The following is a 22,543-nucleotide window of genomic DNA, read 5'->3' as shown; positions in this document are numbered from 1 at the left end:
CACTTGATAACCCCTTCCCCTACACACACACACAAACACAAACACACACATATAGCCTACATTTAATATGGGGGAAAATGCAAGTCTGGCATTAAAAATACACCACATGTGTAAAATGAAGCTTTCCTTTAAAAAAAAAAAGTAATATGAAAAGCTAAAACATAATTGAATCAACATGTCGAGGGGCCCACTCAACATCACCCACTACTCTGCTGTGACTGTCCCTTTAAGAAAATGCACTTGCAGCCATTTTCTGCTCTTTGTGTGGGGTGGATTAGCACTGGGTAGGCACTGGGCGAAACTAGAGCATCAATCGGCACTGAAGGCGAGGAAAAAAAAAAAGAAAGAAACGGAGCAAACATCGGATCGCCGTCGCCGATCGCGACACTGTCCGCCCGTCACTGTGTACCGCCGGACGGACATGCAATTTACAGGTATGTAGCAAATGTAGCGACGGATGGAGCCGCAGCGTTAAAGATGAACGGGGCTGGTGATGTGCGCTGGGTAGTGATGATGGCTGGAGACTGGAGAGCTGTTTTTTTTTTCTCTCTCTCGTTCTCTCTCCTCCTTCTTTCCTTACTCCCTGCACTGTGCATCTTCCCGCGTTACTGATGATTATTTGCACTAACAAGATGATAATTGGATCGATCGTTGATGAGAAATCATCCTTTCCTGAACCCGGATTTGAGCGTCCCCGATTATTCTGACACATGAATGGGATCCCCGTTAGCTTACATCGGCGTCGTAGCTCGGCACAGAGATGGGTGGGGTGAGGAGAGAGGGTGGCTGTGTAGCAAGTGCACTGATGAATGATGGATCACGTTAAAGCTAAACGATTTAACGGGCTGATAACGGGCTTCTCGCCAGGCAGAGAGGAGAGATGCTCGGCTACGATAAAGACAAGAGCGAATTTGATGCTTCGGATGGCTCCATTTCACTCTCTTTCATCATTTTTTTTCGTCTTTATTCTGTATCGCCCCCCCCCCCCCCCCCCTCTTGATCCCTCCGGTCAGCAGGCCACAGCATATAAATGCGAGCAGGCGAGATGTGGACCGTTAGAGAGACATGTAAGGTTTTCACAGCGATCAGAGCCACACACACACACACACACACACACACACGTAGGCCTGTTACTGATGCACACACGACAGGTTCATCTACTTCCGTTTCACGCTGCATGTCTAAACACTGCTGCGTGGATATTATGCTGAAGCTGAACTCTCCTTTTGAACCCCCTCGTATCTACCCTTTAGCTCAGGTTTTGTGATCATCATCTGTCCATCCTGTCTGTGTGTGAGTAGACATCTGTCTGGCACTGTTGCAGACTCACTTAAGCTACTTGTGAATGTGTGTGCCAGCAACCTCACCACAAGCAGTGATGTAATGATAGGCTGCTGCTGCTGCTACTGCTGCAACCCTGACCTGTACGAAATGAAAAGTCACCACACACATATATGTAAGATTTTAGATATATCGATAAGAGATTACTGATGTGACTCTCAGGCAATCAGTGTATCGTTTGCTGTCAAAAGTTAAGTGGATTGATTGAGTTGACATGTAGGAAAAGTAATGCTACTAGGATTTAAAATGAAGAGTCACTAGTCCCAGCTTCTCAATTGTGAAGATTTGCTCCTTTTAGACTGTTTTTGGATGAAACAAGCAATTTAAAGACACTATACTGGGCTGTTACATCTCATTTATTATTCAAACTAAATCCTCAGATTCATTGATAATAGAAATAATCACCAGTTTCAGTCCTGGTAATATTTCTTAAAGGGCTACTCCACTAATTAAGTGTTGTACCTCCCATAATGTTATATTACCTTGTGAGGCAGCTGGATTTGTGACATCACATCACGAGATCGCACGAGAATCCATCTTGTCATGCTTCATGGTTGTGCACTTGTATCAGGGTTGCAAATCTAGCTGCCTTGCAAGGTAACGTGGTGATAGACAGATGATTGATCCAATCACCTGTCAAGTTTTTTTTTTTTTTTTTTTTTAGTGTTTGCCCTTTGACAAACAGTTTCCAGGGGTTGTTTCTCTGATGGTTCTGTGCAACAAAGTAACAAAGCATCTGGCATGTAGAGTTATAAGTTATATCCTACATTTCCTGTTATGCAGCTGGATAGCATGTTTCATCAAGCCTCCTAAATGCCAACTTTAAAAAAAAAAAAAAAATCCATACAAACAAAACCAACTGTAACATAGGATTTCTGTTAAAATGTTTAGCCCCCAAGCTCAAGTCAATGCAACCCTGGTGACATCATCAGGGTGACATTTAACTGTAATGTGATCTTGAGATGTAAAATCTGCTTTAAATATGCCTTTTGGCAACTGTGTCATTGTGACTTGTATTCATACATTACACCATACTCTGATCATTGTTATAGCTGTTCCCTGCAACGTGATCATGAGTAGCCATTAACCGTTGGTGGTTATGTTGCTGTTGACCACATTGAGAGACAAAGACAGAATGACATCGAAGACAAATGACTGTATGGCAAACAAAAAAAACAATGATATTGTCAAAACCAAGACATTTCCGTTCAAGTCTCATCAGTTTGATTGTACTTACTACCATAAATGCCACAAATATAGACAAGAATTTAGATTAGATGTAATATCTAGCAAATAAAAAGTCTGCTGATGTTCATTTAGGCTTTGTTTACACTCTAACCTCCACCCTTCCCCTTTACCTGTAAAGCTTAGTTATGTGAGCCAGGCAGGCATGTGTTCTTTTTTTTTTCTCTCCACATTGCATATTCATGTAATGCCCATTGTTGTTGGTCTAAAAGGAGAGCATGACATCATGGGGGATCATGAGACGACAGCAGTTTTGGTCTCTGAAATGACAATCAGCCCGTCAAATACCTCAGCCGGCTAGCGTCCTGTGCCGTGATGACACAGTGTTAGACTGCACGTACGCTGCTGGAACAGACATTTAACTAGCAGCGTGTTGAATGTCAGCAAACGTGTTGTTAAAGGGTCATGTGTGTGTGTGCTTGTCTAAATGCGCCAAAGTTTCTTGTCTTCCACGCCGATCGGACCGTATCTCATTGTGAGAGAGGGATGGATATGTGTTACAAAGCTAGCCTTGGGGGGAGATCCCATAGTGTGGTGTGAGCCTGGACTCACTTGACACACTTTCTCTTTCTCTCTCACTCATTGTGTCTTTCTCTCAGGCAAGTACTCGAATGCCTAGAAACACATAAAGGATTGTCTTCTACATTATCTGTCTAAATGTTTCAGTGCTGCTTTTAGCTATATTTGCCACTCTTTTTTGATGACTGTTACTCCAGTTACTCCATTTCTGTTCTTCTTTTTTTGTCGTGATATTTGGAACACTTCCTCAACCCACCCGTGCATACTACCTCTATGGTTTAGTGCTGTCATGAGATGTGACCCATGATCTTGATGTATTGTAGCTTCAGTCATAATGTCAGATTGTGCCACAGGGCATTTTGCTATATGCACATCATTAATGATACCGCAGCTCTGTCTTGTGCAGTCTCACGTTGTCGTTCCGATGTGATACAGGGCTTATAGCTAGGTTACTAAGTGTCCAGAAGGGAATGAAGGGGCCCTTTGCTATGTAAAGATGCACAATACACACACACACACACACACACACACACACAAACACAGACCCACCAACTGTTGAGCAGAGTCTGGTATAGGGTGGGAAAGTTTATTCAGCCAACCCGGGATTCAGACTGTGCCTGTATTCCCAAGCACAGATGGGAGTTTAGTAGCACTGAGCATGTTTGTCTGCTTGACAAACCCCCCCCCCCCCCCCCCCCCCCCCTTGAAGTAAACTGCATGTTTCATTCTCTATAAGCTGAACAGTTAAAAATAACCATTGCGTTCAACCAAGCCTTCAAAGAGTCCGAGTGTGTGTGAAAACAGGTTGTAAAGTTGCAACAGTGCAGCACATTGTCTTCAAGGCAACAAATATCTTTTACTCACACATGAAGGGCAGCAGAGAAGAACTTTAATTTGTAAGTCTTCATCACTATACACCAGTGTTATTACAAATCTGCAGTTTATCGTAAATGTTCATTTCATACTTATTATTATATAGCAGCATCATTTATTTATCTTCATTATTCCATAGACTATTAGTCAGAAGTCAAAATACTATAGTCTTCAGTGTATCAGTGGTACATGAAAGATATTGCCCCCCCCCCCCATCATCAACCACAGTATCTTAAAATAGATTTCAAAATGACAATGATACAGATAGTGGTGGGTAAAAAAGAATAACATTGATGTCACACTGCAGACAAGATACCTTTCTTGAATACCATCAGTGTATCTGGTTGAATGACTGCACACACCCAACTGTCATTAGTGTTCGTTTGATGACTCAGCCATTCTGTTGATTTGGGCCTCGAGTCTGGTGCTTTACTTCATGCAGCTATAACCTCCATCACACCATGTAACAGGAAACTCCACCCATCTCCTTTTACACTTTAAGATCATGCTAATGCGCCTGCCCATGTCACAGCAACAACAATGTGTACGTCTCATTGTATTTATGATGTGTTGTAATTGACGTCGTTCATTTTTGGCTGCAAGCAGACTTTGTTGTCATGGCTGTGATGCCCAGGTGTAAGCCTGGAGGAGATCTTATGTTTGATTGCATCCATATGTCTAATATTTTTTGTGCATATTAACAATATGTATGCTCAAGGACTTATCGTGGTTGCAGTGAGTTACAATTGTTGAAAGGCTTATTTTTAAAACATGTATTAACTGCTGCCTTCTCACTGCTTGTAACTAGCTGGTTTGGCTAAAAACAAGTCTGTGGCTCAAAAACAGACAACCATAGAAAAGTTTGGTCTTGTCTTGAACTGGAGTATCTGCAGATTAGTTCTAACCTCATATTTTATGATCACTAAGCTTAGGCATGATATAAGTAGAATACATTCCCATATTTGTTAGCTTTTCAGCCATCTGTAAATGTGAGGGAGCTGGGTGAGATTCAACTCTTCTAGGGATGGATTTCATTTTGTATGGTGTGTAACAACAAAATGTTTTACAAAAATAACAAGGTTTAAATAGAGAAGTTTGGACTAATCATTCTATTTACTGTTACTTTCTTAAGTTCATACAGTTAGGCAAGGAGGACGATTGCTTATGCTACTTTCACACTATTCTATGCATCTTAAAGAAAACTGAGACTAAACATGATGCTAGACATACCTGTTGGGAGATCTGCTCTCTGCTGAGTGCCCTCCCCCTAGATGTAATAGTGATCAATTAAACATTTTTATGCTTGGTCAAGATTAGCACTAATATTTATGTCAGATTAAGATATCAGGTAAAAAAAACCCCAATGGAGATAACGTAATCATAAATTGAAGGTACATGATGAGATTTGATGCTGGCATTTAGATGTGTTGACTGTGGGTGAAGTGTGGGAGCATTATGTTTGGAAGTACCTCATTTCACAAATGTGCAAATTAAAACCTGTTTGACAATATGATTGGTAAAATGACTTAATTAATGTTACACAAAATCATGTGACCAATAACAATTTCACAGCATGATTCACTGGAAGCATTCGGTCTACTTTTGGCAAGGAGAAGAGAGACCACCACGTTTAGTTTTATCTACCTCTTTTCTCCTCTGTGTTTGGCCTCTGGCCTCGGCAGCTCAGTGTGCTCTCTCTGGCTGTGAATATTAAGCTGATTATTGGCCCTGTCAGCCTGTCTGCCAGGTCAGACGTAAAACACACATTTCTGAGAGCCACAAGATATATGGGTGGGCACATATATACACTGCTTTGGCTGGGCTGGTGTTTTATATAGAGAATGAGTGACGTACATACAGAGCATTTGTATTAACATATTTATAGATAGTAGGGTTTTTATTGGCTGCATGTCTAAGGTGTGTTCATTTATACCACTCAATATTTTTAGTTCAAAATAAAAGACAACGTTTTTTCCTCATCAGATGTTGTGCCAATGTTTCCACTCCTTTTGCATTTAGTGTTTGTCAAATGTCATTCACTTTCAGAGTGTTCCTTAACTTTCAGATCAATGAGATTTCTAGGTCTTGGTATTTCAAGAATTACACAATTCAAGTACACTTCTAGTAAAAAAAAAAAAAGGGGAAAAGGAAACAGCGAGGGGCCCCTGCCCTTTACTTTTCCTGAACGTTAGTCTGATATTGAAGAGAGGAGAGGATACAGGTGCAGGGTGAACAAAAAGATATGCAGCACCGCAAAGCCCCAGGCGGGATCTTAAAAAGAAGAAATGAAATTTTCGAGAAATGTCAAGACAATATCTGGTGTAACTATTTGCTTCTCTGTATAACGCAACACTGTTGCATTATCTAAATAAAACAGGTATTTGAATTGCAATGTCATCTTTCTCATTCATTACATCTACTTCTGTATCTTTTAAGATAACCTCAGCAACCATGTTTCTTTCAACTATTTTATCTGTTCCCATTTTAGCCAACTACTGTTGTTAATATTAGAAAACTTTTTTTCAGCAGCCTGTTACTTTTAACCAACTATTTTAATAGTTTGTTACTTTTAGCAAACTGTTTATGCTACTGTTAGCAAACTGGATATGCTACTTTTAGCAACAAAAAAAAAAACTACTTATCTGTTTTGTTTTATCTGTTAGCTTTTTATAAACTGATATTACTTTAAGCTAACTTTTTTACCATTTATACTTTTAGCTAACTACTTACACAATTTGCTTGTTACTTTTAGCTATCTCTTTTAACATTTTATCTGTTACTTTAGGCTAACTCTTTACACAATTTGCTTGTTACTTTTAGCTATCTCTTTTAACATTTTATCCGTTACTTTTAGCTAACTATTTAAACAAATTGACCCATTACTTTAACCATATATTTTGGCTGTTTATCCATTACTCTTAGCTATCTTATTCATCTGGGTACCTACTTAAACTTTTTCAATTGCTCTTATTTCATCCATTACTTTTAGCTGCCTGGTCTAACCATTTTTTAGCTATCTTTTATATATTGTAGCCATTCATAGATAACTGTTAGATAAGCCTTTCAGCGTCTCTGCCTGCTCGCTTTTAACACACTCTTCAACTTCTGGTATTCAGATGATATATCGGACTCATTTCAGTCAGGATATATACTTAAATATTTTTTTGGAACAAATCACAATTATATATACAAATCACAGTCTTTCCACCCCTCGTACCCCTCGTCTAAAGCATATCCAGTTCTGCCATGCACCTTATGAATTTTTGTGATGGAGCTTCTTCTGCCTCCTCATCACATATTCTTGCTGTCCCTTTCTGTCAGACTGTGGTGCAGTGTGAGTGAGGCTTTGTTACCATGACGACCCACGTGACCCTGGAGGATGCCCTGTCCAATGTGGACCTGCTGGAGGAACTGCCCCTCCCAGACCAGCAGCCATGCATCGAACCCCCTCCCTCCTCTATTATGTACCAGGTACACACTCACACACACTGTCACCACCATCCACCATTATCCCCAGTTATTCACGCATTTTCAATGTACCCCTTTCACTCCTCTCTCTCTCTTTCTGCAGGCCAATTTTGACACCAATTTTGAAGACAGGAATGCGTTTGTGACTGGTATAGCCCGTTATATAGAGCAAGCTACAGTCCACTCCAGCATGGTGAGACCTATGTTCCAGTTTCAAACCACACATTCCATGATACTGATTTTTATGTTTGGATGTATGTTGTTTTTTTTTTTTGGCTAATTTGTATTAGTTACTCTTCCTCTTCCAATGAACACAAAGACAACTGTGGGAAGCGGCCTCACACACTTAAAGATAGCCTTGTTTTTGGTGAATTGATAATCTTTTGGGTCCTTTGTTAGAATTTGGCTAGGCTTACGGTAGTATACACACACTCACACACTGGTGATTCAGGCAAGCAATGTACCACTAAACCTCTTTTCCCTCGTGGTGAATGAATGGAGAGTGTGATTTGACTGGCAAATAGGGGAAGTGGTACTTTATTTAACCTTATTTAATCAGGAAGTCCCATTGAGGTTGAAGCCAGCCTATTTGAGGACACTCTTCCAGAGCTGGTGCGATGGAGAAATCTGTCTCACCTACTTCTGAATGGAAGAAATGTTCCCCTGCTGGAATATATATATAATATTTATCAAGCCCCATTTATTTTGGAATATGTTACTCATCTGAAATGTCTGGTATATTTTGTATTATCTAATGCCTGTGCTAAGCCCTGAAACTGTGTAGAAAAGTGTACTAAATGGTTATCAGACATGTCAGAAATATAACAGAATATATATATTTTTCCTTTACCACCAATTTTATTATTTAACCAAAAATAATATTTACAGATTTGATCTTTTTTGATAATTTTTTACTTTATTTTGTCTGTTTTGGTGCTCCATATTCACTTAAATGGAGTGGAAACATTCACATACATATATGCATACACCCAAGCCTTTAGTCAGTTGAAGAAATTGCCTATAACTGTCTATTAATAATGAATTATGTATGTATGTATATGTATTTATTCCCTTTGTGTAGAATGAGATGCTGGAGGAAGGACATGAGTATGCTGTGATGCTTTACACCTGGAGAAGCTGCTCCAGAGCCATTCCCCAGGTAACACACAAACATACGCTTACACTTAATGAAATGCGTTCTTTCTTTTTATTGCGTCCCCTTGTTGAATTTTGCTTTCCATCCTATCTTTGTTTAGCAAACTTAGATTCTATGATAAATACAGGATATACTCATCAACCAATCATAACCTTAATGTCTCCATAAAATAAAAAGGCTTGACTTTTCAGAGTTCTCACATTGTCTTTAGACTGTTAAGTTCAACCCTTTAAACTGTCACTTTCAGTCCACAAGTTCCTCATAACTTGGCACGCTGTTAGGGAACGAATACAAAGGGAAACGTCATGAACCACGTGACTGCAAGCTGTGACGCCACAAAACATGCCACTCAGAATTGATTTGTCTTAACTACTTCACATGAATCAGAAATCACACTGGTTTAGAAACATTCAAGATCTAAATCTAGTCATTGTATTGGTGTGTAGCCTACAAACAGGAAGGAAATGTATATTAAGAGAGACAAATAGCTTGCATCAAAACATAAATACATTTCTGTCTGTGCATACAACCAAACTGTACTGTTGCACAGGGTCGGGGAGGTTATTTTGGAAATGTAATAGGTTACAGATTACTAGTTACCCTATTTGAAATGTAATATTTAAAATGTAATAAGTAATGTAACTATTTACTCATTCAAAGTACTGTAACTTAATTGTAACATGTTAAATATCAAAAAAGGAGGGAAAAACCCTACTCCTGAGCAAAATCTTAAAGGTCTGACTTCAGATATAACCTCATTTTTATAATCATCAACATTGTCAACAGTAACTGTAATTTAATGACACATTTTTTTCTCAGTAACTGTAACGGATTACAGATGCATTTATTTTGTAATTAACTTACGTAATGCTATTACATGTAACTAGTTACTCCCCAACACTGATGTGCCATTGCTGCAAATTCAAGCTATGTGATGGCACCCTCTTGTGTTTTCTAGGTGAAATGCAACGAACAGCCCAACAGAGTGGAGATCTATGAGAAAACTGTTGAGGTGTTAGAACCTGAAGTGACCAAGCTCATGAAATTCATGTACTTCCAGGTAAGACGTCTGCTTTATAATTTATGACCGGTTGAACCACAGCACTCATAAATGATGGAGTGGGTGTGTAGACTGCATCTGTAAAGGGCTCTTGACAGGAGGTCTCCACCCCTGTTTCATCCATCCAAGTCAAGAGGCTTAGACAATATCTGAATGTGGCTTTTTATACTTGTTATACAAATGCATTGTGTGTCAAAGATCATTTTGATCTCTTTGTCATTTCTAGCGAAAAGCTATCGAACGATTCTGCAGTGAAGTGAAGCGTCTGTGCCACGCAGAGAGAAGGAAAGACTTTGTGTCTGAGGCCTATCTGCTCACTCTGGGCAAATTCATCAACATGTTTGCTGTACTGGATGAACTGAAGAACATGAAGTGTAGTGTCAAAAATGATCACTCTGCCTATAAAAGGTAGTGTACCCTAAATAAATCCAATCTGTGTTGTTTGGATTTTTTTCCCCAAAGAGCCAAGTTATAATTTCTCTCCTCGTCTGTTTCCAGGGCAGCTCAGTTCTTGAGGAAGATGGCCGACCCTCAGTCCATCCAGGAGTCCCAGAATCTCTCCATGTTTTTAGCCAACCACAACAGGATCACTCAGGTTTGTGTGCTCATTTGACACTGTCTTAACCGTATGAGGTGTAAAGACAAGGAGTTTATATCATGCAGTATTGCTCTACTAATGCAGGCTCAGACCTTTCTGGCCTTTGTCTGTAAATGAATTACTGTTTAGCTGAAGGTGACCTGTTTTCTCCTCTCTGTGTCCGTGTAGTGCCTGCACCAACAGTTGGAGGTGATTCCTGGGTACGAGGAACTTTTGGCAGACATCGTAAACATCTGTGTCGACTATTACGAAAACAAGATGTATTTGACACCCAGCGAGAAGCACATGCTGCTTAAGGTACACACATGTGACATTTGTACCTGCTGCCTAACCTGTAGCAGTAAGTTGTCAAACACCAAGCTTTTGTTTTTTCTTGCTGAAAAAATCTGTGTGTGTGTGTGTGTGTGTCAGGTGATGGGGTTTGGTCTGTACCTGATGGATGGGAACGTGAGTAATATCTACAAACTAGATGCCAAAAAGAGGATCAACCTGAGCAAGATTGACAAGTTCTTCAAAGTAAGGCCTTTTCTTTTGCAGCGTCTCTTTCATTCAGAGTTGGTTTTGTTTACATGACCAGAAGAGCTGAGGCTTTTTTTCCCTGTGTTTTTTAGCTTCAAGTGGTACCACTATTTGGAGACATGCAGATTGAGTTGTCACGCTACATTGAGACAAGCGCTCACTATGAAGAAAATAAGTCCAAGTAAGAGAACGTTGACAAGCCAATATTTGCTCTCCACTTGTAGTTCTCATCCACCACACCATCTGCTCCCATGCGCCCCCTAACCATCCATCTTCTCCACTCTTATGTGCAGGTGGACGTGCACCCAGAGCAGCATCTCACCGCAATACAACCTATGTGAGCAGATGGTGCAGATCAGGGAGGACCACATCCGTTTCATCTCTGAGCTGGCACGCTACAGCAACAGCGAGGTGGTGACGGGCTCGGGCCTGGACAGCCAGAAGTCAGACGAGGAGTACAGAGAGCTTTTTGACCTGGCGCTGAGGGGTCTGCAGCTGTTGTCCAAGTGGAGCACGCACGTCATGGAAGTTGTGAGTAAAAGCGAGGGGATTGATTTGCGTTTGTGTTTGTGGCGAAGGGGAAAACGTTTGTGCGGCGAGTCAATAAGCATGGGTTCAGAGAGGTATGGAAAGTGTGTGGTTTTCGCCATTGAATTTTGTAGGCTTGATTTATTTATAGCTCTTTCTTTTGTCTCTTTCAGTACTCATGGAAGCTGGTACATCCTACAGATAAATTCTGTAACAAGGACTGTCCAGGCACAGCGGAGGAGTATGAACGGGCCACGCGTTACAATTACACCAGTGAGGAGAAGTTTGCCCTGGTGGAGGTCATTGCCATGATCAAAGGGCTGCAGGTAAAACACTGGTGATCCTGACAGGTGTTGAAATGACTAGCACTACAAATGTTGATCGACGGAGATATAGAAATGATATCAAACATGGAAAATTATGCATACAGTCCTCATAACTATACTGTTGACGATGGTGCTGTGCAATCTACTATGTAGGTTCTGATGGGCCGAATGGAGTCAGTGTTTAACCAGGCCATCAGGAATACCATCTACGCAGCGCTGCAAGACTTCGCCCAGATGACCCTTAGGGAGCCTCTGCGCCAGGCTGTACGCAAGAAGAAGAACGTCCTCATTAGGTTAGACACATTTGCACCATCCAATCAAAAGTACATTCAATTTGACTGTGGGATATTCTCTTGCGTAGATCTACTGTACGATCCCTTTATTCTTTTTCTGTAGTGTTCTCCAGGCCATTCGAAAGACCGTCTGTGACTGGGAGGGGGCAAGAGAACCTCCAAATGACCCTTGTCTGAGGGGGGAGAAGGACCCTAAAGGTGGTTTTGATATCAAGGTGCCCCGCAGAGCTGTAGGGCCCTCCAGCACACAGGTAGGACACTTGCTTTATTACCGATTTTTAAAAATAATATACAATAATGTTCTACACACTTAAAATGTCTTACTTTATGTGTGCCTGTGTGGACCGTGTCAAAGACAAATTTTCATTGATTTGCAACTCATAATAAAGTAGCTCCAATTCAGATGCTCCCCTGTGGTTATATAAATTAGTATGCATTTACAAGAAGTGCAAATACTGTGTCAAATAATACTTATCATTTGACATGGATTGTGAGAGCAGAGTGGGTAAAAGATGATGTAACTATGTACAATTCCCCTAGTTCCAGTAGATCATGTAGACACCAGGGCAGATTAGAGAAAGATTAGATTCAAATATAACAGAATCAATCAAACAGTTAGGTGATAAGTAGTTTCTCTCTGAACTCTCTGCTTTTGGTATTTATTTTTGATATATTTGGAGGCCTTTTGAGAAAGTGTTTTATTCCTAAAACAGTGCTAATTCAATCTCCATGCTACATGCAAAATATGATTAAAAAAAATACAGCCGTGTTTCATAACGTAGTGGCACAATTATCAACAATTTTTCATCACATTGGGTATGTGCTTATGTCTTCCCTCCAAGATCTGCTCAAAGGAATAAAAGGTTTTCCCTCTTCATCGTCTTACCTTTGCGTTCTCCCTGCAGCTGTACATGGTGCGCACCATGCTGGAGTCATTGATAGCAGACAAGAGTGGCTCTAAGAAGACCCTACGCAGCAGTCTGGATGGACCCATAGTGGTGGCCATAGAAGACTTCCACAAACAATCCTTCTTCTTCACACACCTGCTCAACTTCAGCGGTGAGGAGAACCTTTCTGTATAGATCAACAAAACAACATGATAAAAAAAACCTGAATGACCCTTAAAGACTGGTTGCCATAACAACAGACAGTTGGACATACTCTTGATAAATACCTCTGTAGATATGTATTTCCTTCCTTCTAACTTTGTCCTTTTCTGATTCATTCCCCTGTCCAGAGGCCCTGCAGCAGTGCTGTGACCTGTCCCAGCTGTGGTTTAGAGAGTTCTTCCTGGAGCTGACCATGGGTCGCAGAATCCAGTTCCCCATCGAGATGTCCATGCCCTGGATACTCACCGACCACATCCTGGAGACCAAAGAGCCCTCCATGATGGAGTGAGACACACTTCCTTTGACAAGCCAGATTGTGTATGTGCCTTGAGCAATCCGACAGTATTGTGATGCTGATCTCCCTCCTACAGGTATGTGCTGTATCCTCTGGACTTGTACAATGACAGTGGCTACTACGCTCTCACCAAGTTCAAGAAACAGTTCCTCTATGATGAGATCGAGGCTGAGGTAATGTCTAATGGCCATTGCACTGATTTTACCTGTGTTTCTCCATAACAGTACCAGTTTTGTACCATAACATGCGCTCTGTGTTTGCAGGTAAACCTCTGCTTTGATCAGTTTGTCTACAAGCTAGCAGATCAGATATTTGCCTACTACAAAGCAATGGCTGGAAGGTAGGAGAAGTGACTTTCTGTTATGTCTTTCTGCTATGTTTGCAGTTATTGGCATATACATCTTCTAAATCACATGCCCTGTTTTCCACAGTGTCCTCCTAGATAAGCGCTTCAGAGCAGAGTGTAAAAACTATGGCGTGATCATTCCATACCCTCCATCAAACCGCTACGAGACACTGCTCAAACAGAGACATGTACAGGTACTGGAAAAATGAAAGCACTTTAAGCAAAAATGGCAGTTTGATTTCATCTAGGTTTCATTATTTTTGGTCTATGTCTCATATGTAACACTACAGACTGAGACATCATTTTGTTTTATTGTATTTCTTAACTGCTCCTCCTCTGTCTTGCAGCTTCTAGGTCGCTCTATTGACCTGAACCGTCTGATCACCCAGAGGATCTCTGCAGCCATGTACAAGTCTCTGGACCACGCCATCAGCCGCTTTGAGAGTGAGGACCTCACCTCTATAGTGGTAAGTTCACACCTCCAATATGATGATGCACTAATGAAGCTGAGTTTCTGCCTCACACCCTCCAACCAACTCTGTGTTCAAATAAACACACTTCTTCTGTGTGTCTTCCGGACAGGAGTTAGAGTGGCTGCTGGAGATCAACAGACTCACCCACCGGCTCCTGTCCAAGCACATGACACTGGACAGCTTTGACGCCATGTTCCGCGAAGCCAATCACAACGTTTCGGCTCCCTATGGAAGAATCACGCTCCATGTCTTCTGGGAGCTCAACTTTGATTTCCTCCCCAACTACTGCTACAACGGGTCCACAAACCGGTTAGTTTGTCGATGTTTGTTTGGAAAGATACTTTTTCATAGCCTATTTATTTGTTGCTGTTGTTGCGGTTTTTAATTTTTTTTCTCTTTCTCTCTCAGCTTTGTACGTACAGCCATTCCTTTCACCCAGGAGCCTCAAAGAGACAAGCCAGCCAATGTGCAGCCTTACTACCTGTATGGGTCCAAGGTATAGTACAATCAAGTACTTGTTTTTTATATAAGAGATTTTAAGCTACATAATATCAGTATTTGGGAATAACTCCTGCTGTTACATATTAACACTGTCACTACTCCTCTGTTCCCAGCCTCTGAACATCGCCTACTCCCACATATACAGCTCCTACAGAAACTTTGTCGGTCCACCTCACTTCAAGACCATCTGTCGTCTCCTTGGTTACCAGGGCATTGCTGTAGTGATGGAGGAGCTGCTCAAGATTGTCAAGAGTCTGGTATTTATCTTTTGAAAATGTTCCCTCTTCTCAATGTGCTATAGTTACATTTTTTGTTTCATCTTTGTGCTCCCTCTTCTTCCTGCCTGCTGTGTGTTCTATTTATTTCCCTTGTCACTTTCCAGTTACAGGGCACCATACTGCAGTATGTTAAAACACTGATAGAAGTCATGCCCAAAATCTGCCGCCTACCGCGCCATGAGTACGGCTCCCCAGGTGAGCTCTCAGTCCCCACGGTAACAGTGAATCAAGTGCCTGTGCGGTTATATTTTTAACATTTTTACTGCAACTGAATTTCATGCAATTAAAGTAGAACTCTGTAATGGTAAAACAATTTATCATTCTCATGCATTTGTATAGAACACTTCTTACTTACTGAAACATGTTGACTGGATGTGATTTTAGTGTTAAACAAAATATGAAAGTATTTAAAATGACAATTAATGTTTTACTGACAGGGATATTGACAGATTATAAAATGTGAGCTACATTTCAACTTATTATGAAAAACAAACTGTCCACTGGTCACTTCTGAATGATTCTATTTAGTCCCAACTACTTGTTTAAAAAAGAAATGGGGTCATAGTTGGAGATCAGTAGATGATTTATGATTGTGAGTGTTTTAACCTTTGTGCTCTACTGCATACTAAATTAGCTTTGGGAATATTAGTTAAATGATTGAAATATACATTATACTGGAAAAAAATCTTTCTTCTCTTTTAAACTTTTTTATTTATTTATATTTGAGTTATTATCACATTCAACAAAATCAACAGCAAAACATTAGAAGAATAGGAATAAAAAAGAAAAGTATAGAGGGAGGACACAATTATCATTTTACAACCTTTTATCCATTCCTTTTCTTTTCTTTTACTGTAGTTTTGATAGTACAATATAAACCAGTAGACTATTCACACAAACACAGAAATAGTACAAAAAGCAAAAAGTACAGGTACTAAAATAAAATAAAATGTTATATTGCTACATTTATACTAAATGGATTGATTCACATCACATACAGGGAAAGGGGGAGGAGGGGTCGAAAGTGCATAATACTTACATCCTTACATACATACACATACATAAATGCATTCACAAATTTGGATCCTGAATCAGATAAATGGTAACACACAGTTAGGTCTTTAAAAAAATAGATAAATATTTAAAATAAAAAATCAATAAATTCAACTACATAGCACAGAATACCATTCTCATTTTATACCACCACCCTCCTCCTCCTTACTCACTTATGTAGTGTTTCCTGCACAGGCTACCTCTCTGGGTGCCGTCAGGGTCTTGATTTTGCACATTACTGGGTAAAGATTTAGCTATAACTTGGAGCAGCAGTAAAAATATTTGCAGCATGCAGCAGCAGAAGAAAGTGCTGACAACATACAAACTGCCACATCAACAAGTATCAAACAGCCCGTGCTGTAAAACAGTTAGGAGGGGGTGTAAATGAGCCAGTTGGGGGCTCAGTGAGAGAAATGGTACCTCTGCTGCAATGAATACCAAGGTGGGGATATAGTAGACTAGGAAAACAGATATAGTAGACTTTTATAGAGTAGTTCAATAAAATGAACCCTGAAAAACAGCTTTAAAATATCAGGCATATAAAAGTGTGCCTATAAAGAATAAAAGATGCTTTCCTTTTTTACTTACTCACGTTGCATCTTTTTGTACTCCCTGACCTGCCTCAAGGCACTTTGGCAGGGGCTGAGTGTGCAGATTAGAGACCAGTCAGATGGGATATCCTTATGAGAAGGGCTTAGTAATCTGTAGATTACTGATGTTCTGTACTTCGAGTTCTGTACCTGGCTTACTGCCTGTGATCTTACTATCAGCGGTTAATGATCCTCCCGTCCTCTGCTGTGAGGGCCTGATGATCTGACCAAATGTGGGTCATGGCAGCCACACATGACATCATCCTGATTCATCCTGGTGGCAATAGATTGTCAATGACATAATGAGGTATTTAGTAGGCTCTTACGGCAGTGTTTGGCTGTACGTGTGGCTGTTGGAATTAAAGGGTGTTTAATCACTTTATCTAAGAATAAAAGTGGCAGTGTGTTATTTAAATGTGGAATACAGTGATATTCACGGCTGCATTTTGACATTTCCTTCACTTAAGGTATCCTGGAGTTCTTCCACCATCAGCTCAAGGATATCATTGAGTATGCAGAGCTGAAGACAGATGTCTTCCAGAGTTTAAGGGAGGTGGGAAACGCTATCCTCTTCTGCCTGCTCATCGAGCAAGCTCTGGTAAGACATTTCCTCTGCTTGTATCCATTTACAATCAAGTGGTTATATTATTATACCCCTGCCCCTGCCCCTATCTCCCTCTTCTCTGTTGTTTTGATAGCTTGTGTATATTTCTATACCTTCTTGCCACATGAGTTGTCTCCCCTTATTCTGCTGCTCTACACGATCACTTTCTCCTCCGATCCCGGAGCACGCTCAGTCAACGGGACTGCTACTGCCTAGTTGTGTTGATTGTCATGTTTGAGTTTTTTTTGTGTGGGTGACCAATAACCTAGGAGCCTGAAGGTTTCTGCCCAGTTTAAGTTGTTTCACTTCTTAAATCAAACAGCACAGGCAGAAACTGTCAGGCCCCCAGTCAAAGTGCCCTAGTGTGTTTGATCTTTAATGTTTTTTTTCTGAAACACAACTCTATTTTTCATTACACGCTGGCAACTACCACAGGTGGTAAGGAATTAGGTCTTGTTCATTGGTATCAAAGTAGCACAGAGACTGAATGTTTTTTTCTCTCTCTCTCTCTCTCTTTCTCGCTTTCTTTCTCTTTTGTCGCTTTGGGCTGCTGTGTTTCTGTTTCCTATGCTTCCATGTTAGTGTGGCACACACAGTTTCACCTCCAATCAGCCATGGAAGAATGAATTCTTTGTAAAAAAAAATAAAAAATAAAATCACATTTGAAAAAATTAAATAAAAATTGACACTTTTCATTAAGTGCAGAAAAGAAGAAGATACATTTGGCTTCTGTGTTAAAGAATCTTAATGTCCTTACCTTCCAAAGAAGAGGTGACAGTACATTTCTGATTGGTTGTTGGTACGGTCTTGTGCCCAGCTCTGTATTTCTGACTCCATACGCTCTTCTGGTGCTGGGTCTTTGTAATGCCTGTCTACATAACACTTCTCAGCTCTCACTCTCTCTACCATATCTGTCTGACTGCACTGACCTGTGTGTGTGTATGTGTGTGTGTGTGTGTGTGTGTGTGTGTGTGTGTGTGTGTGTGTGTGTGAAGACTGTTTGTGCATATGTTGGTTTGGACGTTCTGTAGATGTGTGTGTGTGTGTGTGTGTGTGTGTGTGTGTTTTTGTCTTGTTTTCACTATTGCATGGTCCCCGTTTCTCATCCGACACCCTCTTTGCATTTGTAGTTTTATCTGTTGCTTGTTTTCTTGACTAACAATCGCTATGGAAACAACATCACTCCATACGCTACACACTAAGAGTTGTCTCAACTTCACATAGCCAACATGCCACTAACATGCTGATATTATAACCGGAAGGATGAAAGTATTAAGACGGTTGTATATTTGACCTTTTGCTGCTAAACCAGATTACATTTATAATCTACCTAATATTAGTCATTATGGCTTGATAAACATAGCCTCATCATATGCACACACTCATTCATTTAATCATCTTATCTCCTTCTCTGCATAAGCTAGAGATAGTGTTAACTAATCCATCAGAGTCAATATTTACTATGGAGCAACTCTCAGTTTTCTTATTAGCTCTTAGTTGTAGAACAATTCTGTCAACACCTAATTGATAGTCTAAATTAAAGAATACAGCCAGAAGTATTGGACTAGCTCTTCAGATCAACATCACCTCATGGCTAACTGCATGCTCTGTCAGGATGTCCATAAAGCAAAGTAGGGGATTCGCAAAATAACCTGATCTTGTGTTGTGCTTGAATATTAGTCACAGGAGGAAGTGTGTGACCTGCTCCATGCCGCCCCCTTCCAGAACATTCTGCCCAGAGTCTACATCAAAGGTATAAAAAAAGGGGTCTGAAACAATAACAAGCAGATGGGTAAAAAAATGTTCTCACAGTTGAGAATTAGAGAAATTTGGGTGAGTAATTCCTCCATTGAATGTGTTAATTTTGTACAGTATGTTCATGTGCATGATTATGTGATGTACAGAGGGAGAGCGTCTGGAGGTGAGGATGAAAAGGCTGGAAGCAAAGTACGCCCCTCTCCACCTTGTGCCTCTAATTGAGAGGTTGGGAACCCCACAGGTGAGTTTAAAGACAATAAAATGTAGTGTGTTAGTTTGTCACAGGTTTGTTATATTGTATTGTATGTATGTATTATTGTTTTATTATTATAATTATTATCATTTATATTATTATGGATGATTTATGTTTAACAATAAACAAAACACCAGTAGTTTCTCACTGTTTTAATGCTCATGTATATTTTCCCATCTACTTGCCAGCAAATTGCCATTGCCCGTGAGGGGGACCTGCTGACCAAAGAGCGTCTGTGCTGCGGCCTTTCCATGTTTGAGGTCATCCTGACGCGCATCCGCAGTTTCCTGCAGGACGGTGTGTGGCGCGGACCTCCGCCCACCAACGGTGTGATGCATGTTGATGAGTGTATGGAGTTCCACCGCCTGTGGAGCGCCATGCAGTTTGTCTACTGCATCCCTGTGGGCACACACGAGTTCACAGCAGAGTAAGTAACAGCAGAGTGGAGTATGTAATCATCATAAGACTATAAGTAGTCATATCGTGCTGCCACTCATCATTACATGGCTCTACACCACCAGGAAAGCGAGAGAAAACTTTTTTTTTAAATGTAGAGTTATAAATAATCAACTGCTAAAACAGAATTACACAAGTTACTGTGCACCATTAATCATGCGTAATCTCGTACCTCACTTCAATAGAAACTTAACTCTCTTGTGTGTGCTTTGCCCTCTAGGCAGTGCTTTGGTGACGGGCTGAACTGGGCTGGCTGTGCCATCATTGTGCTGCTGGGACAGCAGCGTCGTTTCGACCTTTTTGACTTCTGCTACCACCTGCTCAAAGTCCAAAGACAGGATGGCAAAGACGAGATCATCAAAAATGTGGTGGGTAGACTAAATCTTCTACATTCACTTACAAGCACAAACACAGATATTACATTACTTGTTTTCTCTGAAGTCATGTGATTAAAATACACCCTTTATTCATTGTCTTCTTGACAGCCCCTGAAAAAGATGGCTGACCGCATTAGGAAGTACCAGATCCTCAACAACGAGATCTTTGCCATCCTCAACAAGTACATGAAGGCCGTGGAGACGGACAGTTCCACCGTGGAGCATGTTCGCTGTTTCCAGCCTCCTATACACCAATCCCTGGCTACCACCTGTTGAAAAAGACCCTTCACATATAGTGCACACACACACACAAACACACACACATTCCCCATAGCTGTGATACTAATTCTGGCCTCTTGCTGGTCTTATAGAGGTAAAGATTACTATGATGGCTCCTCAGTTGGTATAAGAATCTAAAGACAAATCCTCTCAAACTATTCCTTTATCTGTCTTTGAATTGTTGAAGCAGAGTGGACCAGACCAGAGGTGGAATTGTATATTCACACCTTTTTCTTTTTATTTGACTATCTGTGTGGCTCATACCCAGACTCATGCATGCCTTCTCTTACTCCTTCAACTGCACACCTGTGGATTGGATTACTGATACAAGGCCAAAAGATTGTCTCGATCCTATAAACTGAAGCCCTATTTGGAGACACAGCTAGTCAGAGGCATGAACGCCTGCAATCAAATGCTGTGACAAAATCTAACAAAGAAATTAAATGAAATACTGAATCCCTAAATAATGAAACAATAAATAACTAATTTTTTAGGTTGCATAACTTGGTGCTCTAAGTGCTATTACAGCTACTAACCGTACTAGCATTGGACACCAGTCCTCTACTATGGCTTGAACCTGTTTATCGTGATACATTTATATCTCTTCACTCATTTGTGTAATAATCTGGTCTGCCAATGTTCACGATACACACATTTGAGTATGTCTTCATTACTTCCTCACTTCTTCTACGACCGCTTGCTTTCAAAGGAATGATGGTACATTGCTGTTTTGATTTGCTTTTATTTACCTCCCCACAACACACATACACACACACACACACATCCGGTTTTCTTTCCTCCTCCTGATGCATTTTTATTGGGTACCAGTTCCACTGTAAATTTCACTGTTGAACTAAGTGAAGTGTTGAGTGTTGTAATTGTTCTTGTTTTTAATTATTAATATTTTAATTTACACATCCTTGGTATACTTGCCTCTTCTGCTGACTGGAAACCTCATCAACAGTTTTTTTTTTTCTCTCTCTTTTTGTCTGTTGGAAAGATTTTTATATTCTGTACATGAATACAGTGATATTATTTACAATTTGGAAAAGACACATGTTCTTCATTTGGGTAAATGTGTTTGCTTTTTTCAGAGTTGAAAAGAAAAAAAACACGACAAAAAATATAAAAGAAACAAGATTTAAAAAATACCTTTTAGGTTGTATGAAGACAGTGCTGTACTAGATTAACCTGTTTTGAGTGTGAATGGATGATGTTGGTCTGGCAGACCTATGAAATACTCTGCACATAAAGGAAAAAAATCATGACTAAAGTGTCAGTTATAATTAAAGGGCAGTTTCCTAAGTATAGTCAGTATTTACTATTGTTGGACTTTTGCTTTAGATTTAGCAGTGTTATCAAAATATGCAAAATTGTCCCTATTTTTTTCATATGAAGGAAAACAAATGACTTATTAAGCAGTAACCCTCCTCAAACAGCCCTGTGGTCTTTTTCTGCTCTGTTTTGAATGAACAAACTTTCTTTTGTAATTCTAGTGTCTTTTTATCATATTTATTCAACTCCAACTTATTGTTCATTTAAAGGTTAATCTAGTAAAAATGAAGGTACCAATGTATCATCTCGAAACCTAAGCATGGCAAGTGTAATTTATTGTCATCAATGGCTCCATTTGTGACATGAGGCTTTGTTTATGATATTGTTGTACAAGTGACCATGTTTTGAAGTACAAAAAATGGAGAAAAGAATATAAAATGTACAACAATCGTCCTGCAAAGGATTTGAAATTATGTTGTATTTCCATGAAATAAAAAATGTTTAACTGAAAAAAATTGAAATTATATTCATGATGTTGAATGTAGTAGATGCCTTAATTAGTAGGTTTGTTGTCTCATCAACACTTGGATACAGGTCCACAGCTGACACTGAGGACACCAGTGCCATGTTCAATGGCACAAGCATATATGATTGTGGGGTTCTTTCATGTAGGCTTGGATATGTTCATGTCATGTTAAATCCTTATCAACAACATAACAATGAATCTAAAGAAGAAAAAAAGATTAGTTTCTATTCCTGATCTATTGTTATTTTCCGTACATTTCAACTCAGAAAGGTTTGTGTAATTATCGTTTGATGAAAATTCTACATCTTGCAGAAACATAGAAAGCATTGCGTGTTTAAAGAATGAACGCGTAGTTAAACTCAGAGTTCTGCCATAAGACTAAGTAGCAATTATGGTTGGTGGTTGTATAAATATATAATAACCGATAATAACCATAGACTGTAT

The 22,543-nt window shown here is 40.0% G+C and overlaps 1 protein-coding gene across 1 annotated transcript; it reads left to right on the top strand.

Annotated features, from left to right (window-relative positions):
* The first annotated feature begins 296 nt into the window (after window positions 1-296).
* Window positions 297-22,053, top strand: cyfip2 (cytoplasmic FMR1 interacting protein 2). The gene is made up of 30 exons (XM_053323752.1): window positions 297-434; window positions 7,300-7,449; window positions 7,550-7,639; window positions 8,528-8,605; window positions 9,561-9,662; window positions 9,889-10,070; window positions 10,161-10,257; window positions 10,429-10,557; window positions 10,672-10,776; window positions 10,872-10,960; window positions 11,073-11,310; window positions 11,481-11,633; window positions 11,787-11,926; window positions 12,030-12,177; window positions 12,832-12,985; window positions 13,164-13,320; window positions 13,407-13,503; window positions 13,594-13,670; window positions 13,762-13,870; window positions 14,024-14,143; window positions 14,259-14,458; window positions 14,558-14,645; window positions 14,764-14,907; window positions 15,033-15,123; window positions 17,039-17,169; window positions 18,856-18,928; window positions 19,080-19,174; window positions 19,375-19,613; window positions 19,863-20,010; window positions 20,128-22,053. Exons 2-30 carry the CDS (start codon window positions 7,333-7,335, stop codon window positions 20,293-20,295), a joined length of 3,759 nt encoding a protein of 1,252 aa, XP_053179727.1. The 5' UTR covers window positions 297-434; window positions 7,300-7,332; the 3' UTR covers window positions 20,296-22,053.
* Window positions 22,054-22,543: the final 490 nt, after the last annotated feature.

This window comes from Scomber japonicus, chromosome 8, assembly GCF_027409825.1.
Source record: "Scomber japonicus isolate fScoJap1 chromosome 8, fScoJap1.pri, whole genome shotgun sequence".
NCBI classification, from domain to species: Eukaryota; Metazoa; Chordata; class Actinopteri; order Scombriformes; family Scombridae; genus Scomber; species Scomber japonicus.
Note: the sequence above shows the minus strand (reverse complement) of the source record. Positions and strands in the feature narration are given on the sequence as shown.

What these genes read in the sequence shown, in the direction of transcription:
- cyfip2 (XM_053323752.1), top strand. Translation starts at nt 7,333, where the DNA reads ATGACGACCCACGTGACCCTGGAGGATGCCCTGTCCAATGTGGACCTG. An exon ending in TCAAACAGAGACATGTACAG is followed by an intron (nt 13,871 to 14,023) that starts GTACTGGAAAAA and finishes TCTGTCTTGCAG; the next exon opens with CTTCTAGGTCGCTCTATTGA. An exon ending in AGGACCTCACCTCTATAGTG is followed by an intron (nt 14,144 to 14,258) that starts GTAAGTTCACAC and finishes TCTTCCGGACAG; the next exon opens with GAGTTAGAGTGGCTGCTGGA.